This window comes from Agelaius tricolor, unplaced genomic scaffold (genome assembly GCF_023055355.1).
Source record: "Agelaius tricolor isolate 1412-34295 unplaced genomic scaffold, bAgeTri1.0.p SCAF_6, whole genome shotgun sequence".
Classification (NCBI taxonomy): domain Eukaryota; kingdom Metazoa; phylum Chordata; class Aves; order Passeriformes; family Icteridae; genus Agelaius; species Agelaius tricolor.
In genome coordinates, this window is record NW_027269266.1 from 30,380,144 (window position 1) to 30,394,189 (window position 14,046).

Below are 14,046 nucleotides of genomic sequence, written 5' to 3' on the forward strand. Positions count from 1 at the left end.
ATACAAATTCTCAAGTGACTTTCTACATGCTCCAGGCCACATCTGTGATGATGCCAGGCTGCTGCACTGAGCTGCCTGCACCACTCCTAGCACAGTCAACTCCTTTTGGGGTAACTAGATTTATCCCTTGACATTTAAGGCAAAAGGCCACTCTGGAACTTAATTTGAACACAGATGGGATAATCAGGTTGAGTATCTCCTTGTAGTTGCAGTGGAAATACAATTAGAAATGTTGTATTTATCTGTAGAGCTACCCAAAAAGCATTTTCCATTTAGCACAAAACAGCAACCTAGGAAGACTCAATTTCATCTTGTCAGCTTTGTTATTTCAATTAAGCACACAAAACTGTTGCACATACCAAGACAGATTAAAAGACTCAACTCGAAGGTGCTTGTAGGTAGAAGAGACATTTAGGAATGTAATATGGCCATATTTTTATGCTAGACTTGATTCTTATTTACATGAAACACACATGAGTTTTCAGGTGACCAGAATGTGGCCTCTAATAGTACTGTATTACTCATATTCCTATGACACCTTCCAGCGGAAGGAAAGCAAAACTCAAGTATTTACTAAAATTCTGAATAAAGTGTGCTTGGAACCAAGAGCTTAGTTTTTCAATACTGTCCCTTAGGCTCCAAAGGCCACTACATACTGACAAGTTTTTATATGTTGTACCTTGAACTGAGCTTCTGGAGGTCCAGTGATGATAACCATTCTCAGCTTAGCATCTGGTCCTTCAGCAGGGGCAATCTGGAATAGATAAACATAGCTATTGGTAGCTGTCTTTTGAAGGAATAGTTTAAAGCCACCCCCTCCCCATTTCAGTCTCACATTCTGTTCAGGAGTGAAAAATTATTCGTTACAGCAGCAGCAGCATCACACTTCAGTCATGACGGGTTTGTTCTCTTTAAAGTGCATTAATTAGCTGTAATGAAATATGGAGAAACTGGCTAAACCACCATGAGCAACTTTACTTCTGAAAATTAAAGACACAGCTACTCATCCACACATGACAGAATCCCACACGGCGTTTTCATGTGGCTATGAGTGATGTAAGACATGTAGCCTTCAAAAAGACAAATCTGGTTAATAAACTGAGATTCTCATCCCTACCCACTAGCTTGAATAGTCTTTCTAACAAGTTTTGCTCATTAGCAAAAGCTCTCATCCATTCCCCTGAGAACAGAAGATCACTTTACTGTTGTAACTAATCAGATCCAAAACATTCCTCTATACCGGACAATGTGTGACCCAAATAAAAATTAAGCTCCACCAGAGCTGAGACAGAGATGCCTGTAGGGTCTTTAGCAGTTCATGTCACCACAACAGTAAGATTTCTGTGGGTGTTTTTCTCAGACTCCAGTGGCATTGAATAATTCAAGCTAGCCTCTGACATTCCGAATGAATCTTTTGTTTATCACAACTGACATTTCCATTGTTGCATCTAGTATTACATAGCTGCTGTTGAATGAGCAATATATTAAACACTACAGAATTTCATCTCAGCTGTTGGCATAGGGATGTTATTCATATTTAACAGCTGTAGTTTATTTCAGACAAATTACCAGTCACCAGGCATCATTTTCACTAAAGAATTTTGCTAAGGAAAGTTTGTAACATTATTCATATTGTACCCTAAGATGGAGAAGGCATTACATACTAGTTATCTGGTTTGCATATCTATTTTTCATTATTTATGAATTCCAATTGGATAGATCTAAAAATACACATTAATTTTACAGCAGTACATTTATATGGCATGACGCTGTAAGAACAAGCACAGACTAAATCCATTCATTCTTTGGAAAAAGTATTTTAGAGGAGCAAAATTTCAGGGCACATTTAGAGACAGCTGACTGAACAGAGCTCAGCCTGACAATTGTCATTTGTGTAAAGTGGACAGGTTTGTCTCTCAGTCACCTCTAGTTTTCTTAACAAACACCAGCACCTTCATTAAAATTTTAGGAAAAATATTTTCCATCAAGCCTTCATTATATCCTATGTGTGTCTAAATGTTCTAGAACATATCTTGCTTTGATTTTATCCTAGAATATTCTGTTTCTCAGAAGCTGGGGTAAAACATGGCTGAGCGCTGCAAAAGAAACATATACCAACTAACATGTCAATGTCTGAAGGGGTAATCTAAGACAATTCTGTGTTTATTTTGTCTGTCTGCCTTTGGAAAAAGTATATACATATAAAGTTATATACATACAAATAGTATACAAGTGGAGAATTTAACTTTGAGATTAAACAACTTTTCATTCCTAACCAGAAAACAATCTTTTATATGCCAAAAGCCACAAACTGACAACTTTGTACACCCAAACCCAGCTTTCATCAGGAAGGGCTGCTCTGCAAGGAATTTATAACCAAGGAGATGACAATTGTTCACAGCAGGTCTCAGCAGCACAGGGTGGGCAACAGACACCTCAAATCTCTTTTGCTGGCTCTTTTGCTGAATAATTGAGTCTGGAGTCCCACACTGAGCCCGCATTGCCAAGCGGTGACCCCCAGCACTGGGACACCACCTGAGCTCAGCAAGAGCCATGTTCACCTCTGAGGTGACAGCCTGGACACTGCAGCCTCGTACAGAACCCCAGTGCATCTGCAGTTTGGTCTTACATCGTGGGCTATGAGTTTCACCAGATCTACAGAGCTCAGCATGAGCACAGAGGAGATGCAGGAGGATGTAAAAGGCTTTCAGCTTTTTGTAAAAGCTACAGCACAACTCAAAACAAGCATTATGCACAGACTTACTTCCTCCACAAAGTATGGTTACTGCAGTTTGGCAAGTTAGAAGTTACTCAGGCAGCACTTCTTCCAACTCTTAGCTAAAAGCACAGATTCCTTGATTCACAATTTATTATTTTGTTCCAAAGTTATGACAGAGGGCAAGTTAAAGTGGTCCCATTTCAACATGAGGGAAGCTTAGAAGTTTTGAATAATTTACCAGTTGTCATATTTAATACTTCCACAGAGAAGCAAGCCTGGTGTTTGTTCTGCCATTGATCTGCCAGATTACAGGTTAAGTTGCATTATTTTAATAGATAAGTACACATGCAGCATCCCAATTTTGCAAGCATACCCTAAATCTGTGTACTTTTGTTAAGATTTAATCATGTTTTCACAAAAAACCATCTTTACTTTATTCCTACTGAAGGAACAAAAGACCAGAGCTTGAGAAAACTTTTATCTGAATTTAAATTAAGACAGAAATGTTAAATGCATGGGGTAGAGGGGTGCCAGCCAGTAGAGGAAGCCTGAGGCCGCTGTTAGCCAGATGCATGAGAAATACTGGAAATTCCCTTTCCACTAAACTCTCTTCCAAGGACCAACTGAAGAACTAGTTTGGACGGGTTCTTGGAGGTCCAGGTTGTTTCACATTTCTCTCTCCACCTAGCAGTACCTTCTTAAACCACTGCTTAAACTTTAGATACAAGCTGCAGGAATGGAGAGGGGAAGAGGAAATACATGTGATGCATCACAGCCCCAAGCAGGACAGATTTGATAAAGAAATATTGACACCTCTCACTTTCTCCTGTTTAATTTTTCCCCTAAAAATATGGTTATTAGTGCTCAAATGATATAAACTATCTGGGTAGTATAACTATTTAACATTCTGCCCAAAAAAGGATGGAGTTGGGAATGTGTCATTGGCTGACTGGCCAGTAAACAGATCAGCACTAGGCAAACCACACACAAGACTCATTCATCAGGGTTCCCCAATTATTTTGCTCTCTATACTTAGATGAACACCTTCCAAGCCAAGCTCAGCTTCACCAAATTCAACTCAGCATAGCCAGCTCCTGCCCTGTGCCCCAGACTTTTGGCAGATCCCTGCCACAGCACTCACTAAACACATCACTCCATTGAAACAAAAATAAAGAGGGCTGAGAAAAAAACATTTGTTTTATCTGTGCAGTAAAATGTCCATCTAACAGCATACTAAAGCTACACACTGTACTTTAAATGCACTGTACTCTAAGATTTTTTTAAATTTAGGCCAAAACATTATCTTTACTGTATAAAACAGCAGAAAATATTATTTGTAAGAAAAATGTGCTCAAGCATTTAGAAAAGATACAAGGTTAAAAGGGCATTAGTGCCCAAAAGCCAGGGCCTTCCTATGACTGCAACTGGCACTAACTCCTGTAGACAGCCAAGAAAGATTTCACCAAATTGACTGAAACTCAAGCTTCTGTTAGAGGTCAGCCTCTGCAGACCATCCTGTTCTTAGCTACACTGAGGTGGTCAATACACAAACAGCTGGATGTTAAACCTTATAACAAGAAGGTAAATGTGCTGTTTGAGGACTGACTGGCCCCAGGAGCTTGGAGCAGCACATGGGTGAAGTTACAACACCACCAATTCAGCATGGAGCCATTTGAGCTTGACAGCCCAGACCAATCCATCTGGCACAGACCAGGCGCAGCTATGAGAGTAGGGACTTCAACTGGGCTGCTGTGTTTAGAAGGGGAATTTACCCCACCAATTTTCACTTTACCTAAAGCAAGGAGAAAGCCTTTAAGCACTGCATCATCATCAAGGCACAAGTCTGTTTCTAAGACCACCAAAGTAGTTTTCTTTGCAGCTTATATTTCACACCTCAGGAGACGTCTGAAAACATGCTTCTAATTATCTTGTCTCAGGGAAGATTAAAAGATGATTTATAAACAAATGTACTATTTATCACATCATATTCTAAGCATGGAGTGGGGGAGGATGTTCAGGAAAGCACGGCTTGTGCAAACTTGCTGAAAGTGTCACGTAGAATAGGCAGAAAGTTATAGCTGGTGTAATAATACCTTAATAGATGCGCCTGCAAAACGAGAAAGTTGTTTGATGTGCTGTCCCTGCTTGCCAATAATAGCTCCAACTGCCAAGGCTGGGATGAACAGATGAACAGTTTCAGACTCGGGCTGTTGCTGTGGGGAAGAAGGAAAAATGCAGTGAATGTTTTTGAACATTATGAATCAGACTGACAGGAAAATGGGTACAGAACAGGCATGCATGGAAATGAGGGGGAAATAAGATTTCCCCCTGTGATGTCTGAGTATTAAGGGTCTGGCTTTTTTTGGGAATCACAAAATCCACAGAACAAGAAAACCAGTTTGAGCCAAAAGAGGATTCTTTCATCTTGTATAAAATACTCACAATTTTAATGCATAGAACTTTAAAAAGCAATTGAGGAGCTGCTTCTTTGTGAGGCTTTCACTCTTACCTGTAGCTGTCTGGATTCTCTTCCACGTGCAAGACCCTGCAGATGAGGCTACTACAAGCAGAAAGAGGCTACTACAATCTGAGCAGGCAAACTCTTTCTAGTTTCCCAGTTATATTTTTAATTTTAGATTGTGCTGAGAGCAGTACAAAAAGCCTCAGAGATACATATATGCTACAATTTCCTTTGTGTGGGAGTGATCTGGAATGATAGCCAGCTTGAAATCTGCCAGTGATTCCTCCTGTGTAACATTATGCAACAGTTGGAGCCCTGGCAGCATTCCTCACACAGGCTAGTAAATTAAACACCGTGTTTCTGAAAAGTGAGAGGACCCCAGCATTGCACCCACTGGATATCAGGCATCACTGCATCTTCCTATTGCTTCCAAGCAGACACCCCAGCTGGAGTGCATGACACAATGCTCGAGATCCTCTCTGCATGCTGTGCAGCAATGATCAAACTGCAGGGGTGCGTCTGCCACAGTAACTCACAGCTCTGTTAGCAGCCCCAAAGAGCCTGTCTCAGAGGAAGGGAGCACCCTCTAGTACACACCCTGCTACTGGACCATTGATCCATCCACTTCCATCAGGGCTAAAAAACCCTAAAAAGCATTTCACACAAGCCTCTCTTTGAACTAGGAGGTATTTAAGACACTACACACCTCTCCTCCTAAAAGTTTTTCTTCCTCTGTGTACCCCTCTCATATTTTTGACATTTTTTTTCTCATCCTCACTCAGACGAGCCAACATGCCCTTTTTGTGCAAAGGTATTTTGAGACAATGCAGACAATCTTTCTCCTTGCTTTTTCAGTGCCCACCATGCACTGAGCACCAGCAAGCAGAGCACATGGGACCAACCAAGCTCATTGAGCTTTGCTCAGCTGTGTATTTTAATAGGGGTACAGGCACATAGAGAAGCTCACCTAAACAGCTTTTTCTATTATATTTTCAGAAAAAGCCCCACACTGCTATATGCAACACAAGGCAAAAAGCAGATGCAATCCTAAAAACAACACCCCCAGCTTATTTTTAAATTTCAGTTACTCCTTTCAAGGTTAAGTCTTTCAAGGCAAAGTCCCACTGCATTAGCCATAAACAAATCTGAACAAAATGCTCATTTCCAAGTTTTACCACTTCATTTTCAGTAAACAGAAGTCAACTCTAACCTCAGGGGATACAAATTCCAGGCACAGCTCCACGTACCAGGTGAAGAAACCCCAAAATAGGATATTGGGAACAGAAACACTTGAGGCAATTGCAGCAGTTGCCCAGTTTACCCTGTGTTTTCACACATACAAGGTGTTAGGATTCAGAGACATTTCATGCTGGTTTGAATCCACATGGATGCAGCCCTCCACTCCCAGCCTCCCCACTGCCTTGCATGCTTTGAGGCCAGCAGCTTTGCAGATCCAGCTGGTTTTTAAGGCAGGCAGTAAGTCCCTGACCCAAATAACCAGAGCAACACACAAGTGGCAGTCTGTGACCAAGGGAGGAAGTAACAACAAGAGAGAGAGAGATAATGGGAAAAAGTGGGAGCACCTCTTTTAATCTGCCTACAGATCAATTTAAAATGATCTCAAAACTACACCCTAAAACTACATATTTGTAATGAAAGATACAGTCACTTCAGTATATATGTTAAACCAGTTTCCAGAAGATTACTCATATTCTCCTCCTATTATTACAAACATCCTGAGTGTTGTCATAGTAAGTTCTTTTACATGTTCACTGTGAATCCAGCAAGATTTCCAGCAATTTGGAAATGCTACTGTAGGTTCTCACTTGATCTTAGCACTGCAAAAAACTATTTCTAAACAGTTGCAAGTTCATGAAGCATTTGGGTTTTTCCAGTTTTGTTGCAATGACCCACTACACTGGGTGTAGAGGCAACCCCTCCTTCCAATCCTGACAGCTTATCCACCCCCTTGCTTGCTCCTCTCTTCTTGACCCCTACATTCAATTGTCCACACGTGCTCCAGCTCCTGCAAAAATCCACTGCTGAAGTTTTCCTTTCACATGCTTCTCCAGCCAGCCTCTTCAGCTGATTACTACAGCACTGCAGCGAAGCAAACGTGGAACTTGACTTGGTTTTCAAGAATTTACACAGCTTCTACCTAAACCCACCTCCAGACACATTTCTGTACCATAGAAACAAATCAAACTTCATTATTTTTGTTTGCATATATTTCCTGCCTTCCCTCTGTTGCCCATCTGCCTGCTGAGCAGTTTTCCCCTCTCCTTCCCAAAGCTTGATTTCAAGCCACTTTCTTGGCTGGATTCAATCCACCACTGAAATTCCTTTTTGCTGCCTCACCCTCAAACACAAAACATGGGCAGCAAAGGCAACAGAAGACAGAAGATGTACATGTGCCTTTCTAACTGTACAATCACCTCACTGTAGCACCTTCCTCATAGTTTTGACTTTTTGATACATTTCAACTCATTTTTTCCCAAAGGATTTTTTAAAAGTGAGTAACTGATGTTCTTTAATACTAAACTTGCATTTTGGTGTAATAGTGATACTTGTTTAAGGAATAGTGGAGAATCTGTTAATATTCAGTTGTTCATACATTGGAATTTTTTTAATTCTTGTCTGGGGTACCACATTGGCATGTACATATAACCAAATTCATCTCCAGTATAACAACACACAAGACTTAGAGAAATTATGTTATACACACTGATTTTTAACCACTCAAAAACCATACTCCTCATTCTTTTTTTCTTCTGGCAGAAATCAAGTCTAACTATAAGGCTTTTGAGAGTATCACAACACCAAGTTCAAATTGCTATCTGTCCATCTCCTTACCCACAATAATTTTTAAATCCTTTTGTATTTACTGGAAACCTAGCCTGCAAAAGAAACACATCAAACATAATGCAATGACTACACCACCCATCAATCTTACAGATGCTTCTGGGGATCTCAGGATGGAAGAAAATCAGCTATAATTTAATCTTACCCATGCCATGCCACATAAGTCATAGAGCTTTCCAGGAACTCCTAACATGAGTTATATCAGAAATAGATTCCTAGACCTTAAACATATGTTAGAAGCACTAAATTTAGGGAACTGATTTCCCACTCTGTGAAATCTGAGCTTCAACGTTCACTCCCTTATAGCCAAGTCTGCTTAAATATATATTTAAAATTTAAAAGCCAAAATATGTATGTGTATATATTTTTTGACAAGAGTAAGGTCTCCTGGACAATTTTCTCTTCTTCCCCATTCAGTTTATTTTCTCCCCCTACATAAGAAAATATTTTTTTCAAAGTTAGCCCAGCCCTGGGAACTGACAGAAATGCAGAAAGAAAATCTTTTAGAGTAGCAACCTAGGTTCACCAAGATTTATAGTCCATCCATCCACCCTAATTTGCAAGTAGCCATCTGCAGTGTCTGTGATGCACAGACCACCTCTTCTGCCTCAGCAATATTTGTAGTATGGGCTCATGGCTAGTCCACCCAAATAAAAGAAGTTTGTCTTGTGTAGCTGTGGCACACAGACCACTGAGATATTCACTTCAATGGAGAATCTAGGTTGTTTTGGGGTTCTGTGTTTTTTTTCCAGGGGTTTTGTGTTTTAAGAGAAGAGCTCTGGAAACCAAGATACAAGAAACAGATTCTTCAAAAGCATGGTGACCAGAAACAATTAGTTCAGTTCATAAATAGCTGAAAATACTTGCTTTGTTTCTGCAAAAATCAGTCTGCTTTAGTCACAAAACAGGGTTGATAAGGAATTTTTGTCTATATCCAGCACACTGAACTAATGAAAACAATTTTAAATGCTGGTTTTGTTCATTAATTGGATTCCAATTTCCATCCAAATGTTGCCTGATGAAAATCAGAAGTTAAAGTTAATCAAGCAAATAAGAAAAGCACCATTCATCATTTTTTAACAGAAAAAGGAAAATATACCCAAAGCAAATGGCAAATTGCATACTTGTATAAATAGAAAGAGATATTCAGTGTAAGCAAAGGCACAGACTACTCTAAGGCTTTCAGAAAGGTAACTAAAGTACAAATATAAAATTTGATAAGTCAACTTAAATCAGATTTCTTGCTTGCTCATTTAAATCATGATTGAAAATGGTGATCTAACACAGAGATGGAAATTAATCTACCCCACTGGATGACACTAAGCAACTGCTGCAGCTCACTATTAGCACTGACTTTTTACACTAACACAGCTCTTTCCTGGAGCAGCTTGGATACACCTCCTTCCATACCTCCTGCAAGTCCCTGAGCTCCAGCCATCTGTCCCTAGCCCAACAGTGCATACCAACTATTTATCATCTTCTTTTAATATTTCCCTTTCAAATTCCCACCATCACCATCCAAGACAAACTCATCTGTTGGTAAATCATGTAACCCCTGGCTGCTTCCCCACTACACTGGGCTCACCTGGAGCCCCTGCACTGCATGTAGCTTCAGGATTATCCCATTCACTCCAGCCAGACCCTGCAGCTCCACAGGAGATTTTTCCTTCTGCTGCCAACCCTACCACATTAACTCTTAGGAAACTGGCTTAGCACAGCCATCATTTCCTGGTTTCCAGAGTTTCAGCAGGAGTGAGGTTCTTCCTCTCCTTGGGATATTGCCACTAGTCCTTCAGCATGAGGGCTACTGCTGCACACCAGAGCTAGAAGCTGAGGAGTCCCAGCCAAGAAAATTTGCAGATTCACTCCTCTTTCTGCAATTCTTGCCTGCAGGGTTAGAAAGATTTGTAGAGACCATCTGCCCTTAGGATAAGGTTGCTATAACTTTTCTCTGCCAACTCCTGGTGCATCAATCCTACAAACTGCAGAAAGCCACAGGGAGGAGAGCTTTTCCCTTACCTGTTAGATTGTCAGAAGGAAAAGCATTGCTCCTCATCTCACACTTGGGTAACAGAGCCATAGCACAGCCAGGCAAGAATGAAAACTCAGAAAAAGTAAGCTATGACCCTCCAGAGTAGAGGGTGGTAGGTAAAAAGCAGGTCCCAAGCCACTACAGCTGGGGGAATGGACATCCTATTTGAAAAAATGGCATTTGAAAAACAAAGGACAACAGAGAACAACAAATAATACACAGAAAAGCCAACAGAGGTTTGTCTCCTCATTCTTCCCCAAGACGACCCCTCCTCTCATGATTTTGGCTGATGATGCTGCTAGGTCAGTCCACAGCTCCCTCAGTCAGCATGAGTCAGGGCTCATAAGGGGGTATGTTTGTTATTTATGTCCCTCAAGTTAATTTGAGCATTAATCTCAGTCTTTTTCTGCAAGCCTGCCAACAGTACAAAATTTTTTCCAGTCATGTGCGTAAGTGTCTCCATAGACCCCTTGCTCCATCAAATGCATGTGGTTGGTAAATCCTTGGCAACATTTGGGATAAGGCTGTAAATCTTTTAAAATATTATACCCACTGAAGTAAATAGGCTTTTAAGCCAGACATGAATGGGAGAAGAATCAGATTTTTCCTGGTTTCTAAGCTTGTTATGTTTCATGTTGCAAATTAATTACCTTAGCACGAGACATTTATTTAAGTCACAGAGTCATGTTATCCATTTTAAGTCAGCATCAGGATTTTTAGTTATGAAGGAAATAATTAAGAACTGGTTTAAGACTGCATGGAGCTACCATTTAGCCTAGTGAGATACTGATTTTGGTTTTTTGTTGTTTTTTTTTTTTTTTTTTTTTTTACATAGTAAACAAATCCACTTGGCAGAAGTAAATTAATACAGACAGTAAGTGACTGCATTAAAAAGTTCCTTTTTTGCCTTTCTACCCCCTTCCCAAAAACCATGATTACCAAGACAAGGCAGATTTGCAGACAGATCATTCAGTCTTCAGAATACCCTGAGTTTGTCAGGAAGTGAGGTATCGTATTATTCAAACCCTGTACCAAATCCAAAGCCAAAATTTAAACCACGTTTTTGCAATTTACTGTGAGGAATTATCCTGGCCCACAGCTATATTAAATGCTCTTATTTATTCAGTAATGAAAACTTGCAGCAAGGGGAAATGAACATTTAGCCAAGTATCCTTGAAGACATTCTAGTTGGATTCAATGCAATGATAAGAAATAAGCTTGAGATGATGGTGAAAGAAATCCTAGAGTATTCATTTTGCAATACTAGCGCTAAAACTTTAAGCCTTCATTGGAAACAGAGGCTCATTAAGGAAAAAAAAGTTTTAGCAGATAGGTCTAACATGATCCACAGTTTCACAACATCCTTGCAGATACCTTGTGGCACCATCTTGTACAATCACTGAGCTGAAGTGCTGCTGCCAACACAAATCAACAAACTGCAGCCTGAACTCCCTGCACCCTCCAAGCTTTTTAGGTCTACTTCAAACAGATTTAGGTCCATGCTGAGAGTCTAAAGCTTTCTGCCATATTCACTGCCTGAAAAGCCAGGATCGCCCTCAGAAGAATTCTGCACTGATGAATTCAGTCAGTTGAGCAGCAGCAAAACAATTTAAAAGAAGCAATGTGTATTTTTCACTTTGATTTGCACATTAAAGCATTGCTCATATTGCCATGCATGAACTGCCCAGCCACCATCCAGCCAGCCAAGGTTTCACCTTCCCATGAACTCCAGGTGAATCCAAGATGCTCCCCTTTAGTGTAAATGCTGCATTGTGTGAGAAACACTCATGTCCCTAGATGAACCAAGGGCATGACCCTTTCTAGGACATGCAGCCCATGGAAAGGCCATGCAGCTCTACCTCTTTCCCCCTACAATCAGCCCCAGAGATTATGTGTGAGTGTCCTCTGTCCATCTAGCTGAGCTGGTCGTCTCCGCTTGGTTGAAAATCTAAGTATGACCCACCCTGTCTGCATTCCCATTTTGGGGACTACCACAGTGGTCCTTACACAGTGGTCAGTACCTTAAGTGAGATGCCACTGGAATAATTTCACTTAGTACTACTCATTCCACTTCTTGGCTCTCAAATTTAGTACTTTTCATCACAATCATCTCTGAACAGGGAATCTTCTTGGACTACTAGAAGTCACTAAAAGAACCACACATAGAAGTTTTTCCAACATGACAGCCTAGCTAGCAACAAAGGAGTACAAATCACATAAGCAGAGAAGGAACATTTTCTGGCAGGCTGGTTATAAGGCATTTTACAAGCAGGAACTGGTTTGACATATTTCTGAACATGGCATGAACTTTTTGTTTTTGCAAAATCTGACTGGCCACAATGCCAAAAAAAGCAATCTGCCACCTTTTATTCAGAACAGACAGCCAAAATCAGAAATCAACATAAGGAACAGATTGTGAAACTATGTAAGAGGAATTTTGCTGGTCATTCACAAGCAGGAAGCATAGGTATTCAGTGTTGCAACACTGAATATGACCACCAAAAAGTATATATATAAAAACACTTCCACTTCAAAAATCATAGCTGTGACACAGCAGTCACATGGGTACTCAAAATCCATAGAAGTTGCCCATGAAACCAATGGCTTTGGAAGAAGCAGGTACTCATCAGCTCTGGTTTATAAAGGCACTGCTCTCAGATTCCACGGCAGCTGCCAAAAAAACAGGTTGTGTAAACACAAAGATCACTTATTTCTGCATCATGTTTAACAAACAAACCAGAGATGGAGCCAGATACAACAGAATGAGGACTTGACCTACTTTTGTTTCTGGCCTGAAGGAGCTCAGTACACCCTAGTAACAAAATATTTGGCACCTTAAGGAATTAAATTACCCATTCAGTTTAACATTCAGAAGGTTTGGAGCCTGGTACTTAGGGCTTGAGAGTCTGAGATGCTCAAGGGGAACCCCAATTAAATCTTCCCAAAAGAATCTAAAAGCAGGGAACCAACACAAATTCTAATTCTCGTGTTCCAAGAAACTACAAATATCTCTACAAGTACTCAAACCTGCAGCAAAGAAGAAACCATTTTTATTTTAAAAAGCATGGATGACTAGTGATGCTATTTGCATTATGACAACCTGAGAACTGTAAAAGAAGCTATTAAGAATAACTGGAGGCTTCAACACCTCAAAAACCTACCTACTGACCTGCCAGATCTTTGTACATCATCTGGTGCCAATTGCATTTTCCTTCCCTCATTGAGGGGTTGGTCCATCTCCAGAGGCAGAATAGTCTGACTGCTCTGGACACATATCCCCGACAGCACAGCATGGCAGAAGCAGAAGACTTTCAACACAGTGGGAAGACCAACCATTTTCTCCGCAGAGCAAAACAAGCCCACAATGTTACGCACCAAGAAGTAAATTTTTTAGTTGTCAAAATATGCCTCATTAATGAATGTAAGAAATTAAGCATCAGTAAAGATGTATTTCAAGGCACTGAGGCTGCAATCTTCAAAAGGACTCTAATTAGCAGGTAGATTTTTTCAGACAGTGCTGTTGTCCTACAGTGCCCTCCTCAAGATTGCATGTGCTGCACATGTATGGTTCTAATTTCACCAATGTAAAATCATTTTGTAAAAACACTGACAAATGCTTCTTCATCCCCCAAAACCACATCCTCTTTTGGCTGCAGGACAGCTTCTCAAAAGTCATCTACTGCTTAACAAGCTGGGCAAATTAGGGCAAAGCAACTTGCAACTACACACATCATAGATGTACAGACATTGCTGCCTCTGGGTAGATCAGACATAACAGTTGCACAAGCTAATCCTATCAAACCCAGACATCCAAAGGAGCCCAACTTCACCAAGTAAGAGTCAAAGTACCTGGAAACATAGGACAGTTTTTCCTCTTCCTTGTTTTTCTCATCTATGCTCAGGGCATCAAATGAAGGCCCTCAATGGAGCAATTTTTCATTTTAAATTACTTTTCTTTCCTGCCAAAAGCAC

The 14,046-nt window shown here is 40.5% G+C and overlaps 1 protein-coding gene across 1 annotated transcript in view; it reads right to left on the reverse strand.

The window, feature by feature from the left end:
- IGF2BP3 (insulin like growth factor 2 mRNA binding protein 3) overlaps positions 1-14,046 on the reverse strand; it is a 112,270-nt gene that overhangs the window by 7,173 nt on the left and 91,051 nt on the right. The window contains exons 11-12 of the mRNA XM_071429195.1: positions 4,813-4,932; positions 680-754 (exon numbers count right to left, since the gene is read on the reverse strand). Coding sequence (XP_071285296.1) covers positions 680-754; positions 4,813-4,932 — 195 coding nt within the window. The remainder of the gene's footprint in view (positions 1-679; positions 755-4,812; positions 4,933-14,046) is intronic.